This window comes from Sarcophilus harrisii, chromosome X (genome assembly GCF_902635505.1).
Source record: "Sarcophilus harrisii chromosome X, mSarHar1.11, whole genome shotgun sequence".
Taxonomy (NCBI): Eukaryota; Metazoa; Chordata; class Mammalia; order Dasyuromorphia; family Dasyuridae; genus Sarcophilus; species Sarcophilus harrisii.
Window position 1 is genome coordinate 33762819 of NC_045432.1, and position 13858 is coordinate 33776676.

At 39.5% G+C, this 13858-nt stretch overlaps 1 protein-coding gene across 5 annotated transcripts in view; it reads right to left on the reverse strand.

Moving 5' to 3' along the window:
• Window positions 1-13858, reverse strand: part of SMARCA1 (SWI/SNF related, matrix associated, actin dependent regulator of chromatin, subfamily a, member 1) — a 117388-nt gene that overhangs the window by 40210 nt on the left and 63320 nt on the right. For all 5 annotated transcript variants that reach the window (XM_031945209.1, XM_031945208.1, XM_031945206.1 and 2 more), the window contains 4 exons: window positions 12050-12202; window positions 7888-8020; window positions 6905-7053; window positions 4933-5052 (listed from right to left, as the gene is read on the reverse strand). In XM_031945209.1, the coding sequence (XP_031801069.1) occupies window positions 4933-5052; window positions 6905-7053; window positions 7888-8020; window positions 12050-12202 (555 nt within the window). The remainder of the gene's footprint in view (window positions 1-4932; window positions 5053-6904; window positions 7054-7887; window positions 8021-12049; window positions 12203-13858) is intronic.

Sequence of the window (13858 nt, forward strand, 5' to 3'; positions counted from 1 at the left end):
ATCCTTCTTTTTTAGCAGTTTTTACTATCCCATCAGACTTGTGAGATTGAAAGTCTAGTTTTTTCTTATTCTTCCTCTAAATGTTTAACATATACTGGATCACTTGCCATCTAGGGGAGGGTGTGAGGGGAAGGGAGGAAAAAAATTAGAACACAGGGTTTTGCAGGGGTGAATGCTTGAAAATTAGCCATGTATATATTTTGAAAATAAAAAGCTTTAACTAAAAACAAATATATACATATATATATATTTATATATATGTATATATTTTCACTGCACATGTTTAACATATATTGGATTTCTTGCTGTCTGGGAGGGATGGAGGGGGTAGGAAGGAGAAAAATTTGTAACAGGGTTTTGCAAGGATGAATTTGAAAATCATCTTTCCTTGTATTTAAAAAAAATTTTTAATTAAAAAATAAAAAAGATATATATTCATTTCTATTATTTAAAAATTTTTTAATAATACAAATGAATATTTATATATTCACTATAATAATGTTTAGAAGGATTGCACATGTTTAACCTGTAACAGATTGCTTGCTGGCTGGGAAAGAGTGAAGTGAGGGAGAAAAATTTGGAAAATAAGGCTTTAGAAAGGTGAATACTGAAAACTATCTCCTGTATGTTTTTGGAAAAACAAAATATTTATATTTTATTTATATATATATATATATATATATATATATATATTTCACTCTCATACATTCAATAATCATCTCCACATATAAGATCACTGTTCTAAAGTTGAAAGGTCACTTAGAAGCCATCTTCTCCACCCATCTCTTTTAATAGGGAGGGAAACTGAGGCCCAAGGAGGAAAAAGGACTTTGCTAAGGTCACACACATAGTATCCTAAAGCTATAACTAATAGGGACAACAGAGGCCACATTTTACAGAAAAGGAAACTGAGTTCTGGGGAAATAAAGGGGCTTGCTGAAAGTCACATAAAAAAATCTCGGCTCGATCAACCAAATCATTTCCAGTGGACCAGTAATGAACTGAACCAGCTATACCCAGAGAAAGAACTCTGGGAGATGACTAAAAACCATTACATTGAATTCCCAATCCCTATATTTATGCCCACCTGCATTTTCGATTTCCTTCATAAGCTAATTGTACAATATTTCAGAGTCTGATTCTTTTTGTACAGCAAAATAACAGTTTGGTCATGTAAAAAAAAAAAGAGTAGCTTCTGCTTATCAGGGTGTTGCAAGGATCAAATAAGATGATGTATATAAAGTGCTTTATAAAACTTAAAAGTACTATGTAAATGCTAATATTATTATATAAATGGAGAAAAAGAATTACTTTTGAAATTCAAAAAAAAAATCTCAGCTCTAGAGCTGGAAGGAGCCTCAGAAGCCATCTAACCTCCAAGCCCCTATTTTACAGTGGAGGAAACAAAGCTAGATAGCAAGGTCCCTCAGGCACTAAGCATCAGAGAGAAGATTTGAACATTGTTTCATTCCAGAACCAAGGCTCTCTTCCCTATGAAACATTTGCTCGATTGTGTATCTTCAGCGCTGACCTTTTAGCCTCTTTCTTTTGGTAGCTCAGTCACATCTAAGTCTCAACAACAGAACTCATTCTTTTCCCCAATACAAGATATGCTTACCCTACCCTAGGAAAATCAATCTCATTACTCTATCGGCACACTTCCTATTTGTCAGGGTTTGCATTTAAGCAATATTCCGTCAAGTTTCCCGTGTATCCTTGGGGAAATATTTCATATATTTTGAGAATCTCGCTAGAAAAAAGTAAGTCACAAAGTTTCAATGTAATCATGGCTCAAAAGGCTTTGGAGAAAACATCTTGCTTATTTATTATCGCGTATACAAATGATTTCTTCTTCAATTTTACAATATCACTGAGATTATGATCAAATGCTCAGGTTAGAGCTATAGATCTCTCTACGATTGCGTGAGATGAATTTTGTTGCTATGAGAATTAGCAACTTTATATAAAATAACTAGATTCAAATTAGCTGGCACTGTTTTAAAAATCATGTTTCCTTCCCAGGAAATGAAACCAAATATTTTTACTCATATACAGCTTTTTAAACAAAATTAATTTTTTCCTCAAAAGTAGAAAACCTTCTTAGTATCAATAAGCCCCTGGGTACAATTTTCAAATTCAGAAAAAGTCACATAATGAGTAAAGGATAACATAAGAGGATAATATAAAAAGGATAACATGACAAGGGTAATTCTACAGTTAAAAGACAGCTAGGTTTTCATTTTATCAGTTAGTCAAGAGCCAGGGACAGTGACAGAGCAGCATCAATCTATTGGTCATGCTGTAAACTAAAATGATAAAATCTCTGATTCATAATAAAATGGCCAAATATAAGAAAACATTTTAAATAATATTTATGAGGTTTTAAATTTGTACTCCAAGTTGCCAGGCTGAATAAGCACCAGTCTCACTGATGATATTGCCCCTGGGTTCCACTATATGGGGCTGCATTATACAAGAAATTATCCAAAGGTTTTTTTAGCACTTCTCTTTTAAGTCCATATCTTGGGAACGAGTCTAGCTATAAAATGACAGTCGGACTAATTCATCTTCAAACTCCTCTGGACTGCCTTATATCCATATGAGTAAGCCAGAGATATCTCAAACTTGGTAAGTCCCAAACCAAAGTCATTTCCTTTACCCCCACTTACCCCACCCTCCCCTATTACTGTAGAGGATAATAATTCCATGCTCCCAGTCCCTCAGGCTCCCAAAGCAGGGGTGGTTTCGCCTCCTCCCCCTCTCCCTCACATCCTCCCATCCAATCTGGTGCCCAGGTCCATCAGTTTCCTATCTGGAGCATCTCCGAAGCCCCCTCTTCTGACACTGCCCCCACCCAGGGGGAGCCCACATCCCCTCATATCTGGAGCCTATTGCAACAGGCTGCTTCTGGGGCTCTGACCCCTCTCTAATCTACCCTCCTCTCAGCTGCCAGGTGATTTTTCTACAGCACAGGTCCAATCATGCTACCCCTATTGAACAAACCTCCCAGTTTCCTAATATTTCATTGAATCGCCTCTCTTATAATCCTCTGATTAGCTTTTAAAGATTTTCTGAACCTGACCCCATCCTACCTTTTCAGTCTTCTTACACTTTCCTCCCCTCCACGTACTCTGGGATCCTGTGTCACTGGCCTCCCGGCTGTGCCTTGCAAAAGACACTCCACCTCCTGCCTCTGGGTATTTGCTGGGGCTGTCCATCATGCCTAGAACTCTCTCCCTCCACATCTCCGCCTCCTGGTTTCCGTGGTATCCTTCAAGTCTCAGCTAAAGTCCTGCTTTCTGCAAGAAACCTTGCCTGGTCCTCATTAAGCTTAGTGCCTTTCCTCTGAGATTATCTGCAGTTCGTTCTGGATATATATTCTTTGTATATAGCCATTTGCATGTTGTCTCTCTAATCAGATGGTGAGCTGAACTGCTTAAGAGATTTCTGCCTTTCTTCATAACCCTAGGACTTTACCACACAGCACATAGTAGGCTCTTGATAAATGATGGCTACTTTGATATAACTAAAGGTAATAGGTTAAGTTCCAATCAAATTTCATGATCATGAAAAGCCTGGCTTGATGATTTTAGGATGAGGCAAACAGACATAAGAGTCAGCGAGCCCTGGATTCAAATCCTCACCCCAAATTCTTAGCAAAATGAATGACCGTGAGCCAAGCACCTCGTCTCCCTGTGCCCCAGCTCCTCGTCTATAAAATGAGGTCCCCCCAGAGCCACCACCTGATGATCCCATAAGAACTTACAGTCTTGTCATTTAACTCACTTCAATAAAGAAAGATGGAAGAACTTAGGAAGTACAAGGCAGAAAAAGGCAACCGGGTCCGATTGGTAGAGTGTTGAGCTTGGAATCAGGGAGCCCGAGGTCTGATCGGGCTTCAGCCACATGCTATGTAATTCTGGGGGGCACTGTCACTTAGCACTGGGATGCGTCAGCCAAGTCCCCAGGGCTTCTCCACTGAGTCAGGGAGCCAGTGATCTGGATTGGCAGAAGGGTCCCCGAACTGAGGAAAGAACAGGTCCTTCGAGGACATGTGTACAAGACACTTTGTTAGGTACTGAGAGTACCGAGACAAAAAAATGAAGCAGTCCCTCTCCTCAAGAAACTTCTATTAGATAACTTGCCATCTAGGAGAGGGGGGTAGGGGGAAGGCAGAGGAAATTGGAACAAAAGGTTTTGCAAGGGTCAATGGTGAAAAATTATCCTTGCATACGTTTTGAAAATGAAAAGCTTTAATTAAAAAAAGGAAAGAAACATGTTCTATTGTAGGGTACAAATGAGCACTGAAAATTAAAAGCAAGCTAATTTGAAGAGAAAGAGCAATGACTAATAACACAAGATCAGGGAGGCTTCTCGGAGGCGGCAGCACTTGGCCTATGTCTTCACAGAAAGGAAAAACTAAGAGACCAGAGGCAAGCAGGACATGCATTAGAGGCACTAGGGCCGGGTGGCACAAAAGCAAGGTGATGGGAAACTAAAGGCAAACAGAGTTCAGAGAACCACTAATAATTTTGTCAGGATTTAAGCGCACAGCATGAAAAGAAATATGCAATGTCTAGAAGGGTTGGCTGGAGATTGTGAAGGGCATTATGTATCGTCAGGCTGATGAATCTGTACTTGCCGCCTAGACGAGAGGTAGCCATTAAACATTCTTGAACAGAGGTAAGGATAAGGTAAGACCTATGTCTCAGGAAGAAGGTTTTGGAAGCTGTATGGGTGGACCATAGAAAACTGAAAAAGCGTAATGGTTCAGAAGGTTATTAAAGCAATCCAAGCATATAGTAAGGAGGGTCTGAACTAGCCTGGTGGCCAAAGGAGTGAAGAAAAGGGGATGGATGCAAGAGACGATGGAAATCGATTTTCATAAGAGATAATTGGGAAATTCTGAGCCTTTGGGTCCCACAAACATACCTTTTGTTTCTCTCTATAATCTTCTCCTTCAAATTTGTACAGACTTGTTTCAGCATCCATGGTGAAATTTCTTAGAGAGCTCTCTCCCATTTTCTCCAACCGTTCGTTCATTTCTGCAGTCTAAAGATACATGGGAAAGCATGTTCAGATGGTCTAATTCTTCTATCTTCTCAACATTTTCCAACTCTATTTATATAATCACCACTTTGACCTGCCACGTCCAAACTGGCCCAATTACAAGACGGGATATGTCCAAGAAGACATACAAAAATAACCCTTTATCAAATATCAATCTGAACAGAAATTCTATTTGTCCTCAAGTATTACTCATTCACTACTGACCCACTATTTTCACCGATGCTTTCTCACCAGCTCTCAACAAATGACTGCACATTTATATTAGAATCTTTGTTCAATCCATTTTCTCTGAATCAGTTTATTTTTGTAGGAGATAAAAGCACATGTGGGGCAAGATGGCACAGTGGTACCATACATATGCCATATGCAAAACGTAATGGAAGATGTTAGGAACCGAAATCTCATAACAGTTAATACATATAAAATTATGATAGTAAAAACTGTATTAGTCTAACAATTAAGTAATGCTTTTAGCAAAAAAAAAAAAAATTAAACACAAATAGAAAAATATAAAATTCAACAAGTACATCTGCTCTTGGATATGGCTGACATTTAGGGGGATGAAACAAATGATTACAAGATTATCTGTAGAAGTGGCTACCTTAACAAAAAGAGAATCAGGTAAAAGAGACAAGGACTGGGGTTACCCTGTATTTTCTACATCCTCGGGATGGTAGCATCCCATCCCTTCATTCAAGTACTTTTCAAGTTGATCCCTCAATACCCCTCAGTAATCTCACTGGCAACAAAGATCCCCTCTGTGTATATCTGGTCTAGTTCAACTATTTTTCCCCATCTTTGACTTCTTTAGTACTTTCCCATTTCCTCTAGGAGCACATCTAAGACTATGGGATATGGGGTCCCACTATACTTAATGGCAAAAAACATTTGTTGCCACAACACTTAGTACTGGTCCAAAGTATGGGCTCCTCTGTGGTGGTCTAAGCAATTCAGGCTTCGATAGGAACTGTACTGAATGGTCTGAAATCCTTTCTAACAAGTATTCCAATATATCAATAATGAATAACTTCAGACCCAGTGCCCCAAACTCATTTTAAAAAAGTTGTTGTGATTGAAGCTGGCATTCAATAAACTAAGAAACACAGGCTACTGCTGGGAATGACTCCTTAATATGGACTAGTGAGACTATAAGAATGAAGACTAGGAGAAATTAGGTAAATAGAAACATCCTCTGCCATTTCAACAACAAGCTCCTGATAAATACGCCAATGTGTGAAGTACGCAGGGAAGCAATAGGAAGAAACAATGGGACAATTGTGATATAAAAAGAAAAAGGATCAATAAAATTTATTGTCCTAAAACATAATCGTTCATACATTTTTGGTCGAGACCAGATTTCCCTATATATCCCTGGCTGGACACAAAGCAGCCATTGGTGATTGAACCCACTGTTGACCATCACGGAAGCTTTGTCCTTGTCCTTTTCCCAACCTACACTGGGTCGCTTCTGCTTCTCTGCCTCAGTTCCCAGGAAGCCCCCCAAACTGGTGCAAGGCTTAAGACAGATGCCTAATGGGCATCAGAAATCCTACTGTTTCCCAGAACTACAGAGTTCAAGTGGTCCTCCAGCCTCAGCCTCCCTCGGTAGAAGGCAGACCAGCCCTAAAATATGTACTCGACAAGAATGAATTGGCTTGGAAGTACATCAAGTTCCAACTTTTTTCAAAAGGCATTTTGAGCTTTTATTCCCTCCTCCCATGAAGAGCAAAGCAAATTGCCCCTGACTAAAATAAACTCCAATTTCTCATAATAAACATAAAAAAGCGCTAAATTAAGTGGCAAAGTTCAATTTTTAAATTCTACTTTAACCAACCTTCTTTTCTCCTCTCTCTAAAATAGTTGTGATATCTTCGTCTGTCAGTTCACTATCTTTGGAAGCAAAAACGTGTGTGGCTCCATGGCGTATCATCTGCAGCATTTCATCTTTTGCCAACTTGTTGGACTGTTGATCAAGGAGCCGACCTAATATCAAAAGTAAAAACAACAGTCTTTAAATAAGAAAGAGCTTGGGTGTTTTTGTTTCTTTGGGACAGACTCACTATGTGCCTTGTACCTGCATCAGACTACAAGAGTTACTTCTAGACTCCAAGAGTCTTCCGAAGTGCCAGGAGGTTAGGTGACTTACCCATACTCACAAAGCCGGAACAGACAGGTCTTCTCTGTCTTCAATGAAAACCCTCTATGCACCTACGTTCCATCTCTCAATCAAGCTAGCACATTTAAATCACCAGTACGGGTTGGGAAGTTCAGAAAGTTGTCTGGGTTTAAGTTTTCTTCAAAGCTATCTTTTCTGCCACGTTTTCCACTCTGACACGACGTTCTTTGTCTAAAATTCTTTTAAAACCTAGGCTGGTATCATTTAGGGGGTTCAGAATTTCCTCTAAGAGCAGGCACTCCCTTATAACTGTTCACAGGAAAAACAACAGAACATTCTGTGCCCTGGAAGCCAGGTGTTCCAAATTACACGCTATTATAAATAAACCACTATCAGGTTAGCTGAGGTTCAAATATACAAGCTGCATATTAAGTCTTGGACAGATAAGACAGCTTAGAAATAATTATGTTTTCAAAGTGGATCCTTTTATCTCATCACTAAAACTGGCCCTCTTTTTTAAGCTCTGACCAATCTTATCAAAAAAGACATCTCAAAAGTAAAGGCCTTGAAATAGCAAATTTTCCCCAAGAACCAACTAAGGAATTAGATGGATATTTATAGACGCATATTTATACATATCTGTACATATGTATATACATACTCACACACAATTATGAATATTATGGAAAAGCATTTGATACCTTGCTGTATAACGATAGAGTCAAGTCTCAATTTGATCTCTGCTCTTTCTACAATCCTGTCTTCAACAGTGTTGTCGGTAATAAGGCGGAATACCCGTACTGGCTTCTTCTGACCAATGCGATGAGCTCGATCCTGGTAGAAATGAACGAAATGGATGTTACTGGGGATCCTGGGTCCAACTCTTAGTCTGCTTGAGAGTGCAGATTCTAACCAGATCCTTCAGCACCAGTCTCTCTATTCCAACTATCCTCCATTTGGCTGCCAAAATGTTATTCTTGAAAGCACAGGACTAAATGTGTCACTCCCCATTTACCCCATTCCCCAGGTAATAAACTTCACCGGCTCCCTTTTAACTGGAAGAGCAAAGGTAAAATTCTCTGGTTGGCAGTGAAAGCTTTCCATCTGGCTTCCTTTCTAGCCTTTCAACTTCCTTACATAGTTGTCCATTTTCTGCCATCCAATCGTACTAGCACTTCTTGCTGCTCCTCATGCATGACCCTATATCGCTAGTCTCCAAAGTCTTTGCACCGGCTCTCCCTCCTGACTTGAGTCTCCTAGAATTCTTGGAAAGTTACAGCCAAAAACAGCAAGCCGTTTCTGGTGTCGGCCATCCCAAGGTACCTTTCCACCTAAGGTTGTGTCTTATTGTGTACTGGATTATGCATATATTGCCTCCCCAATTAGAATGTAAGCTTCTTGAGGGTAAGGGCTGCTTTCATTTTTGCTCTTTATCCACTGTATTTAAAGGCACAATGACTGGAATATAGTAAATCTTAATAAATGTCTATGTGTGGCCAAAATCCCCCCAAAATGGAAATTCCATCTTTTTCCCTTCAGGAGAAGATGTCTGCTGTCTATACGTACAAGGAGACATACAGGCGGGGAGAAAAGAAATATCTGGAAAAACTTTCTGGAGATAAAGATATCAGGAGAGATTTTAAAAAAGCAAAGGTTCCAACAACTGAGGCTGAGTGAGAGTACTTAGGTACCAGGTAACCTGACTTTCACGCCTACAATGAATTACAAAAGCCAGTTACAAAGCAGGTGGACTTTTAACAAAAGAGCCAAAATATAGGCGCTGAGCTAAAGCCAGGGGCCTCCTACTTTGTTTTCCTAAGGGAGAATTTTTAGTGTAATTTGATGAGAGACAGGGGCGATGAGGGCTTAAGTGTCCTGTAACGCTAGATGATTATGGGGGGGAAAGGGAGGTGTGATCTCCTCAGGACTCAGGACAAAGGCAAAAGACACACACACCTCAGAGATCTCTGAGAAGCAAAGGAAAAGCTGGTATTTACCAAGTTTTGTAAATGCCCACAACCTAAAGAAGCAGAAAGAGCTTAAAAGGAAAGGGGCTAGAGCAAAAATGAAATACAAAATTTGCAATCCCTGTGTAGAAATATTAGGTATCAGAGTAATCCATGCGCAGAAACAGTTCTATTTCTGGACAAAACTGTTAAAAAGTATCATTAAAGTATAGTAACAAAACACAGGCCCGGTATCTGTTTTATAAATTTTAATCCTACTAGGGAGGAAAAAATGTTAAGAGACGAGCTTCCAGCTCCCTGGTAACATTTCAAGGCAATGACTCCAGGAGATATTAAGGGCAAGGACTAGGTTGGTTCATTGGATACTCTGGGATCTCTCAGGTTTGGAAAATTCTTTCAATAAACGAGAATATCAATTATGGAGAATTTTCCCATCTATCAGTAAATCTGGAAGTACTTATTCAAGTCTCACCTCCCATCTAAACCCTTCTATTGCTCCAAGGAGACTGAAAGACAGGAAGAAAGGGCTTAATATTGTTAGTAGCATGGAAACTGTCCGTGGATTATCATATGCCCATTTTGGAGATGAGCCAAATGAGGCTCAAGTGACTTGCCCATAGTCACACAGCTACCGAGAATCAGAAATGGGATTCAAACCCTAAATCTCTCCTTACTCCTACTGTTGGAGCCTTTTCTCTCATCACACTACTGGCTTCCTTTCTAAGTTTCAGTTTCCAGCTCTGTAAAATGAGGGGATTAGACTAGATGGCCTGAAGTTCCCTCCCAGCTCTCATTTTAGGTATATTAATGTTCATTAACAGGTTGATCCAAAAAAAAAAAATCAATCAACTGACAGATTTCACCATCAAGGATTTTATACATTTTAGGCATAAGAGGAGTAAATCTGTTGTTTTCATATTTCTAAAATTCATTTTCCCCCAATTTCACACTTATTTATTCAAATGATATGGTAAATAATTTCATAGTTTGAAAATGATGGGCAATTCCTAATTTGTTAAATGCCCATGATGATATGGGGAAGATGGGCATTCAAAAAAATTGCCTTTCCTTTAACCTATGCTGGGGGCCTTGGACCGTAAGGCTTATAAGTCTAGAAAATGGGTACCAGATGTACTCCTCAAACTGAATGAAGGACCTGACAAGGAACAATCCATTCCAAACTACACCCTCAGCAGTCCCCAAAAAAGGCCTTCCCTCTTCTCTCTTCCTTCTCCCCCTCTTTTCCTTTTTTTCTCCTCTCCCTTCCCCCTCCACCTTCTTTAACAAACTCAGGGCTCTGAATAGCCAGGAAGGACTCTAGTCAAATCCTTTCTAAAAACAGCTAATTGATTTGAGCAGAAAAGGAATAAGGTAGAGAGCCAACCAGTAATGACCTGCACAAAGGAGACTACGACTTCTCAAAAGAAAACAGCGGCCTGCCTTGCCAACGCAAGATACGTGAATGTTGGACAATGCCAGTTACAAATACAGACAAATGATGAGAGAATGCGAAAAGTGGAAAACAGCCAAGGACATTTATATTTCTTTGCCTTAAGAATGGAATGGACACACTTGGGCCAAAGGTTTAGAAAAGGTCGCATGATGCAGGGAGCTTCTGGGTAACCTACTTGCCAGCCTCTATGATAACGATAGGAAGGCTTCACTCTGGATGGACTATAGCGCTTGGAAGGGATCTCAGAGGCCATTAAGTCTAACCCTCGTCAATTTATAGAAGGGGAAACTGAGGTCCAGACAAGGGAAATGACTAGCCCTTGATTAATGTAGAAAATGGCAAAAGTGAAATTTGAACTCAGGACCTCTGACTTGAAATTCACTTATCTTTCTGCTACAGATTTTTGACCCACCCCCAGGAAATCATAATCTACCTTCTTATATTTACCCTACAACACAGAAATACCTCCCATAGGGACAAAAAGGAACCATCAAACTTGAGTGGTTTAAGAGCAGTGAGAAAAAAATACAACAAGATATTAAGGCCCAGGGTTGTATTTACCTACAGGCTCAGTTTACCAAATAATCATTTCAGCTGTCTAGCCCATGGCCACTAAGGAAAATTTTCACTGTAGTCTGCTCATGAAAAAAATCTCACATCAGAAAATGTCTTTACTCTGGAGACAGAAAAAGGCAGCAAGCTGGGGACACGGTATTTGAGTCTTCTGCCCTCTGCAACCCTAATGCTAACCCTAATGAAGGTCTTCATTTCCTGAGGACACAGCAGCTGGGCAGAGCCTGGGAGGGTGCTGCATAAGCAGACTGGCATTAACGAACATAATGACAAAATGAACAGCGAGTGGGTAATGTCACAAGTAGATTGTCCACACTTGGACAATTAAGAGTCGACCATAATCCAAAACACTCCCCTGCCTCACATCCAGGGGTATGCGAGGGCCAGTTTAAACTCAGATGATTGCTAAATCTTCACTGTGATCACTTCCACAGAAATGGGGAAGGTTCCAAATCAGGGCATGAGCTAGTGCTTTGTTGATTATCCAGACTTGAAAAAGTGTTAAGAGAAAATGGTTATAATGTAAATTTATCCTTAAAAGTGTGTTCATGGGGGGGTTGGGGGAGGCAGCTAGGTGGCACAGTGGATAGAGCACCAGCCCTGAAGTCAGCAGGACCTGGGTTCAAATCTGGCCTCAGACACTTAACACTTCTTAGCTGTGTGACCCTGGCAAGTCACTTAACCCCAATTGCCTCAGCAAATTAAAAAAAAAAAAAACAGTGTTCATGGCTGTTTTTTTTTTTTTTTTATGGAGAGTCAGTAATTAAACATTTACAAATACTTCTATTTCCAATTCAGATCACCTCAGGAACCACATTACAACACAGACCACTGACTCCAAATGAACAGACCCATTTCAAGGTGACTTACCATAGCTTGCAGGTCAACCTGTGGGTTCCAGTCTGAATCATACAGTATAACCACATCTGCAGTGGCCAAATTAATGCCAAGCCCTCCGGCTCTTGTACTCAGCATAAAAATGAATTTGGTACTGTTAGGAGCATTAAAGACCTCGATTGCTTCCTATGAACAAAAAGTAGAGAAAGATCCAAAATGTGGCAATCTCAAAAACATATAAAGTTATTTACACTCACTTTCAAATGCTTTCTTTCACCTGCAGAATGTTCTACATACCATACTCTACGTGACAGCATAGAAAGCAAATCATTCCATATATTTCAACAAGACTACATGATGACCAATTCTGATGGGCGTGGCCATCTTCAACAAGGAGATCAACCAAATCATTTCCAATGGAGCAGTAATGAACTGAACCAGCTATGCCCAGAGAAAGAACTCTGGGAGATGACTAAAAACCATTACATTGAATTCCCAATCCCTATATTTATGCCCACCTGCATTTTTGATTTCCTTCACAGGCTAATTGTACAATATTTCAGAGTCTGATTCTTTTTGTACAGCAAAATAACGGTTTGGTCATGTATACTTATTGTGTATCTAATTTATATTTTAACATATGTAACATGTATTGGTCTACCTGCCATCTGGGGGAGGGGAAAAATTGGAACGAAAGGATTTGCAACTTTCAATGCTGAAAAATTATGCATGCATATATCTTGTAAATGAAAAGCTATAATAATAAATAAAAAAAGAAAGCAAATCATTCCTAACTTTGAGGACAGTCCTTCAGGGGTCCATGGAATTCTATGGCAACATGATGAGGCCAATGGCCCCTTCTCAGAATGTTTTTAATTTCACCAAATAAAATACATAGCATTAAAAATGAAAATATCCACCAGCCCTGAAGTCAGGAGAACCAGAGTTCAAATCTGGCCTCAGACACCTAACACTTCCTAGTTGTACGATCCTGAGCAAGTCACTTAACCCTAATTGTCTCAGAAGGAGGGAAGGAGGGAAGGCGGGAAGGAAGAAAATATCGTTTTTTCTCCAATCAACATTGACAGATCCTAGGAGTATCCTAGCAATAGAGATGAGTATACAAAATGGAGACACAGCTAGAGATTTAAACTGTCATTCCGTCTACATAGCATCGGTATGGTGTTGTGGAAGAACTGGAACATGGGCCTAAGGAGAGGAGAAGGTAATCTGTGGGGAGTGGAAGAATAACAGAAACCTCAATCCTGCATCCTACTAACTAGGAAACAAAAGAAATGTCAGTTTAGAAGTTGATTATCCCACTGAAAAGGGGGAAAAACTAGAGTTGGTGAAGACAAGGTGGTTTGTCTGGGAACACAGAAAACATATATATGTTATAAAATAAGCTCATGGGCCAATGTACATGTCCAATGGACATGTGATGGGGAGAGCCATCTGCACCCAGAGAGAGGACTATGGGAACTGAGTGCACATCACAACATAGTATTTTCACCTTTTTTTGTTTGCTTACTTTGTTTTCCTTCTCATTTTTTCCTTTTTCATCTGATGTTTTCTGTGCAGCATGATAAATGTGGAAATATGTAAAGAAGAATTCTACATGTTTAACCTATAATGGGTTACTTGCTGTCTAGGGGAAGGGAGTAGAGAAGGGAGAAAAATTTGGAACACACAGCTTTTGTATGGGTGAATGTTAAAAATTATCTTTACATGTATTTTGAAAATAAAAAGCTATTATTTAAAAAAAGAAAAAAATTATTCCTTCATATCCAACTCAAAAGTAAATTTTAAAAAATAAAATAACTTGATGGTCTATGTACTGCC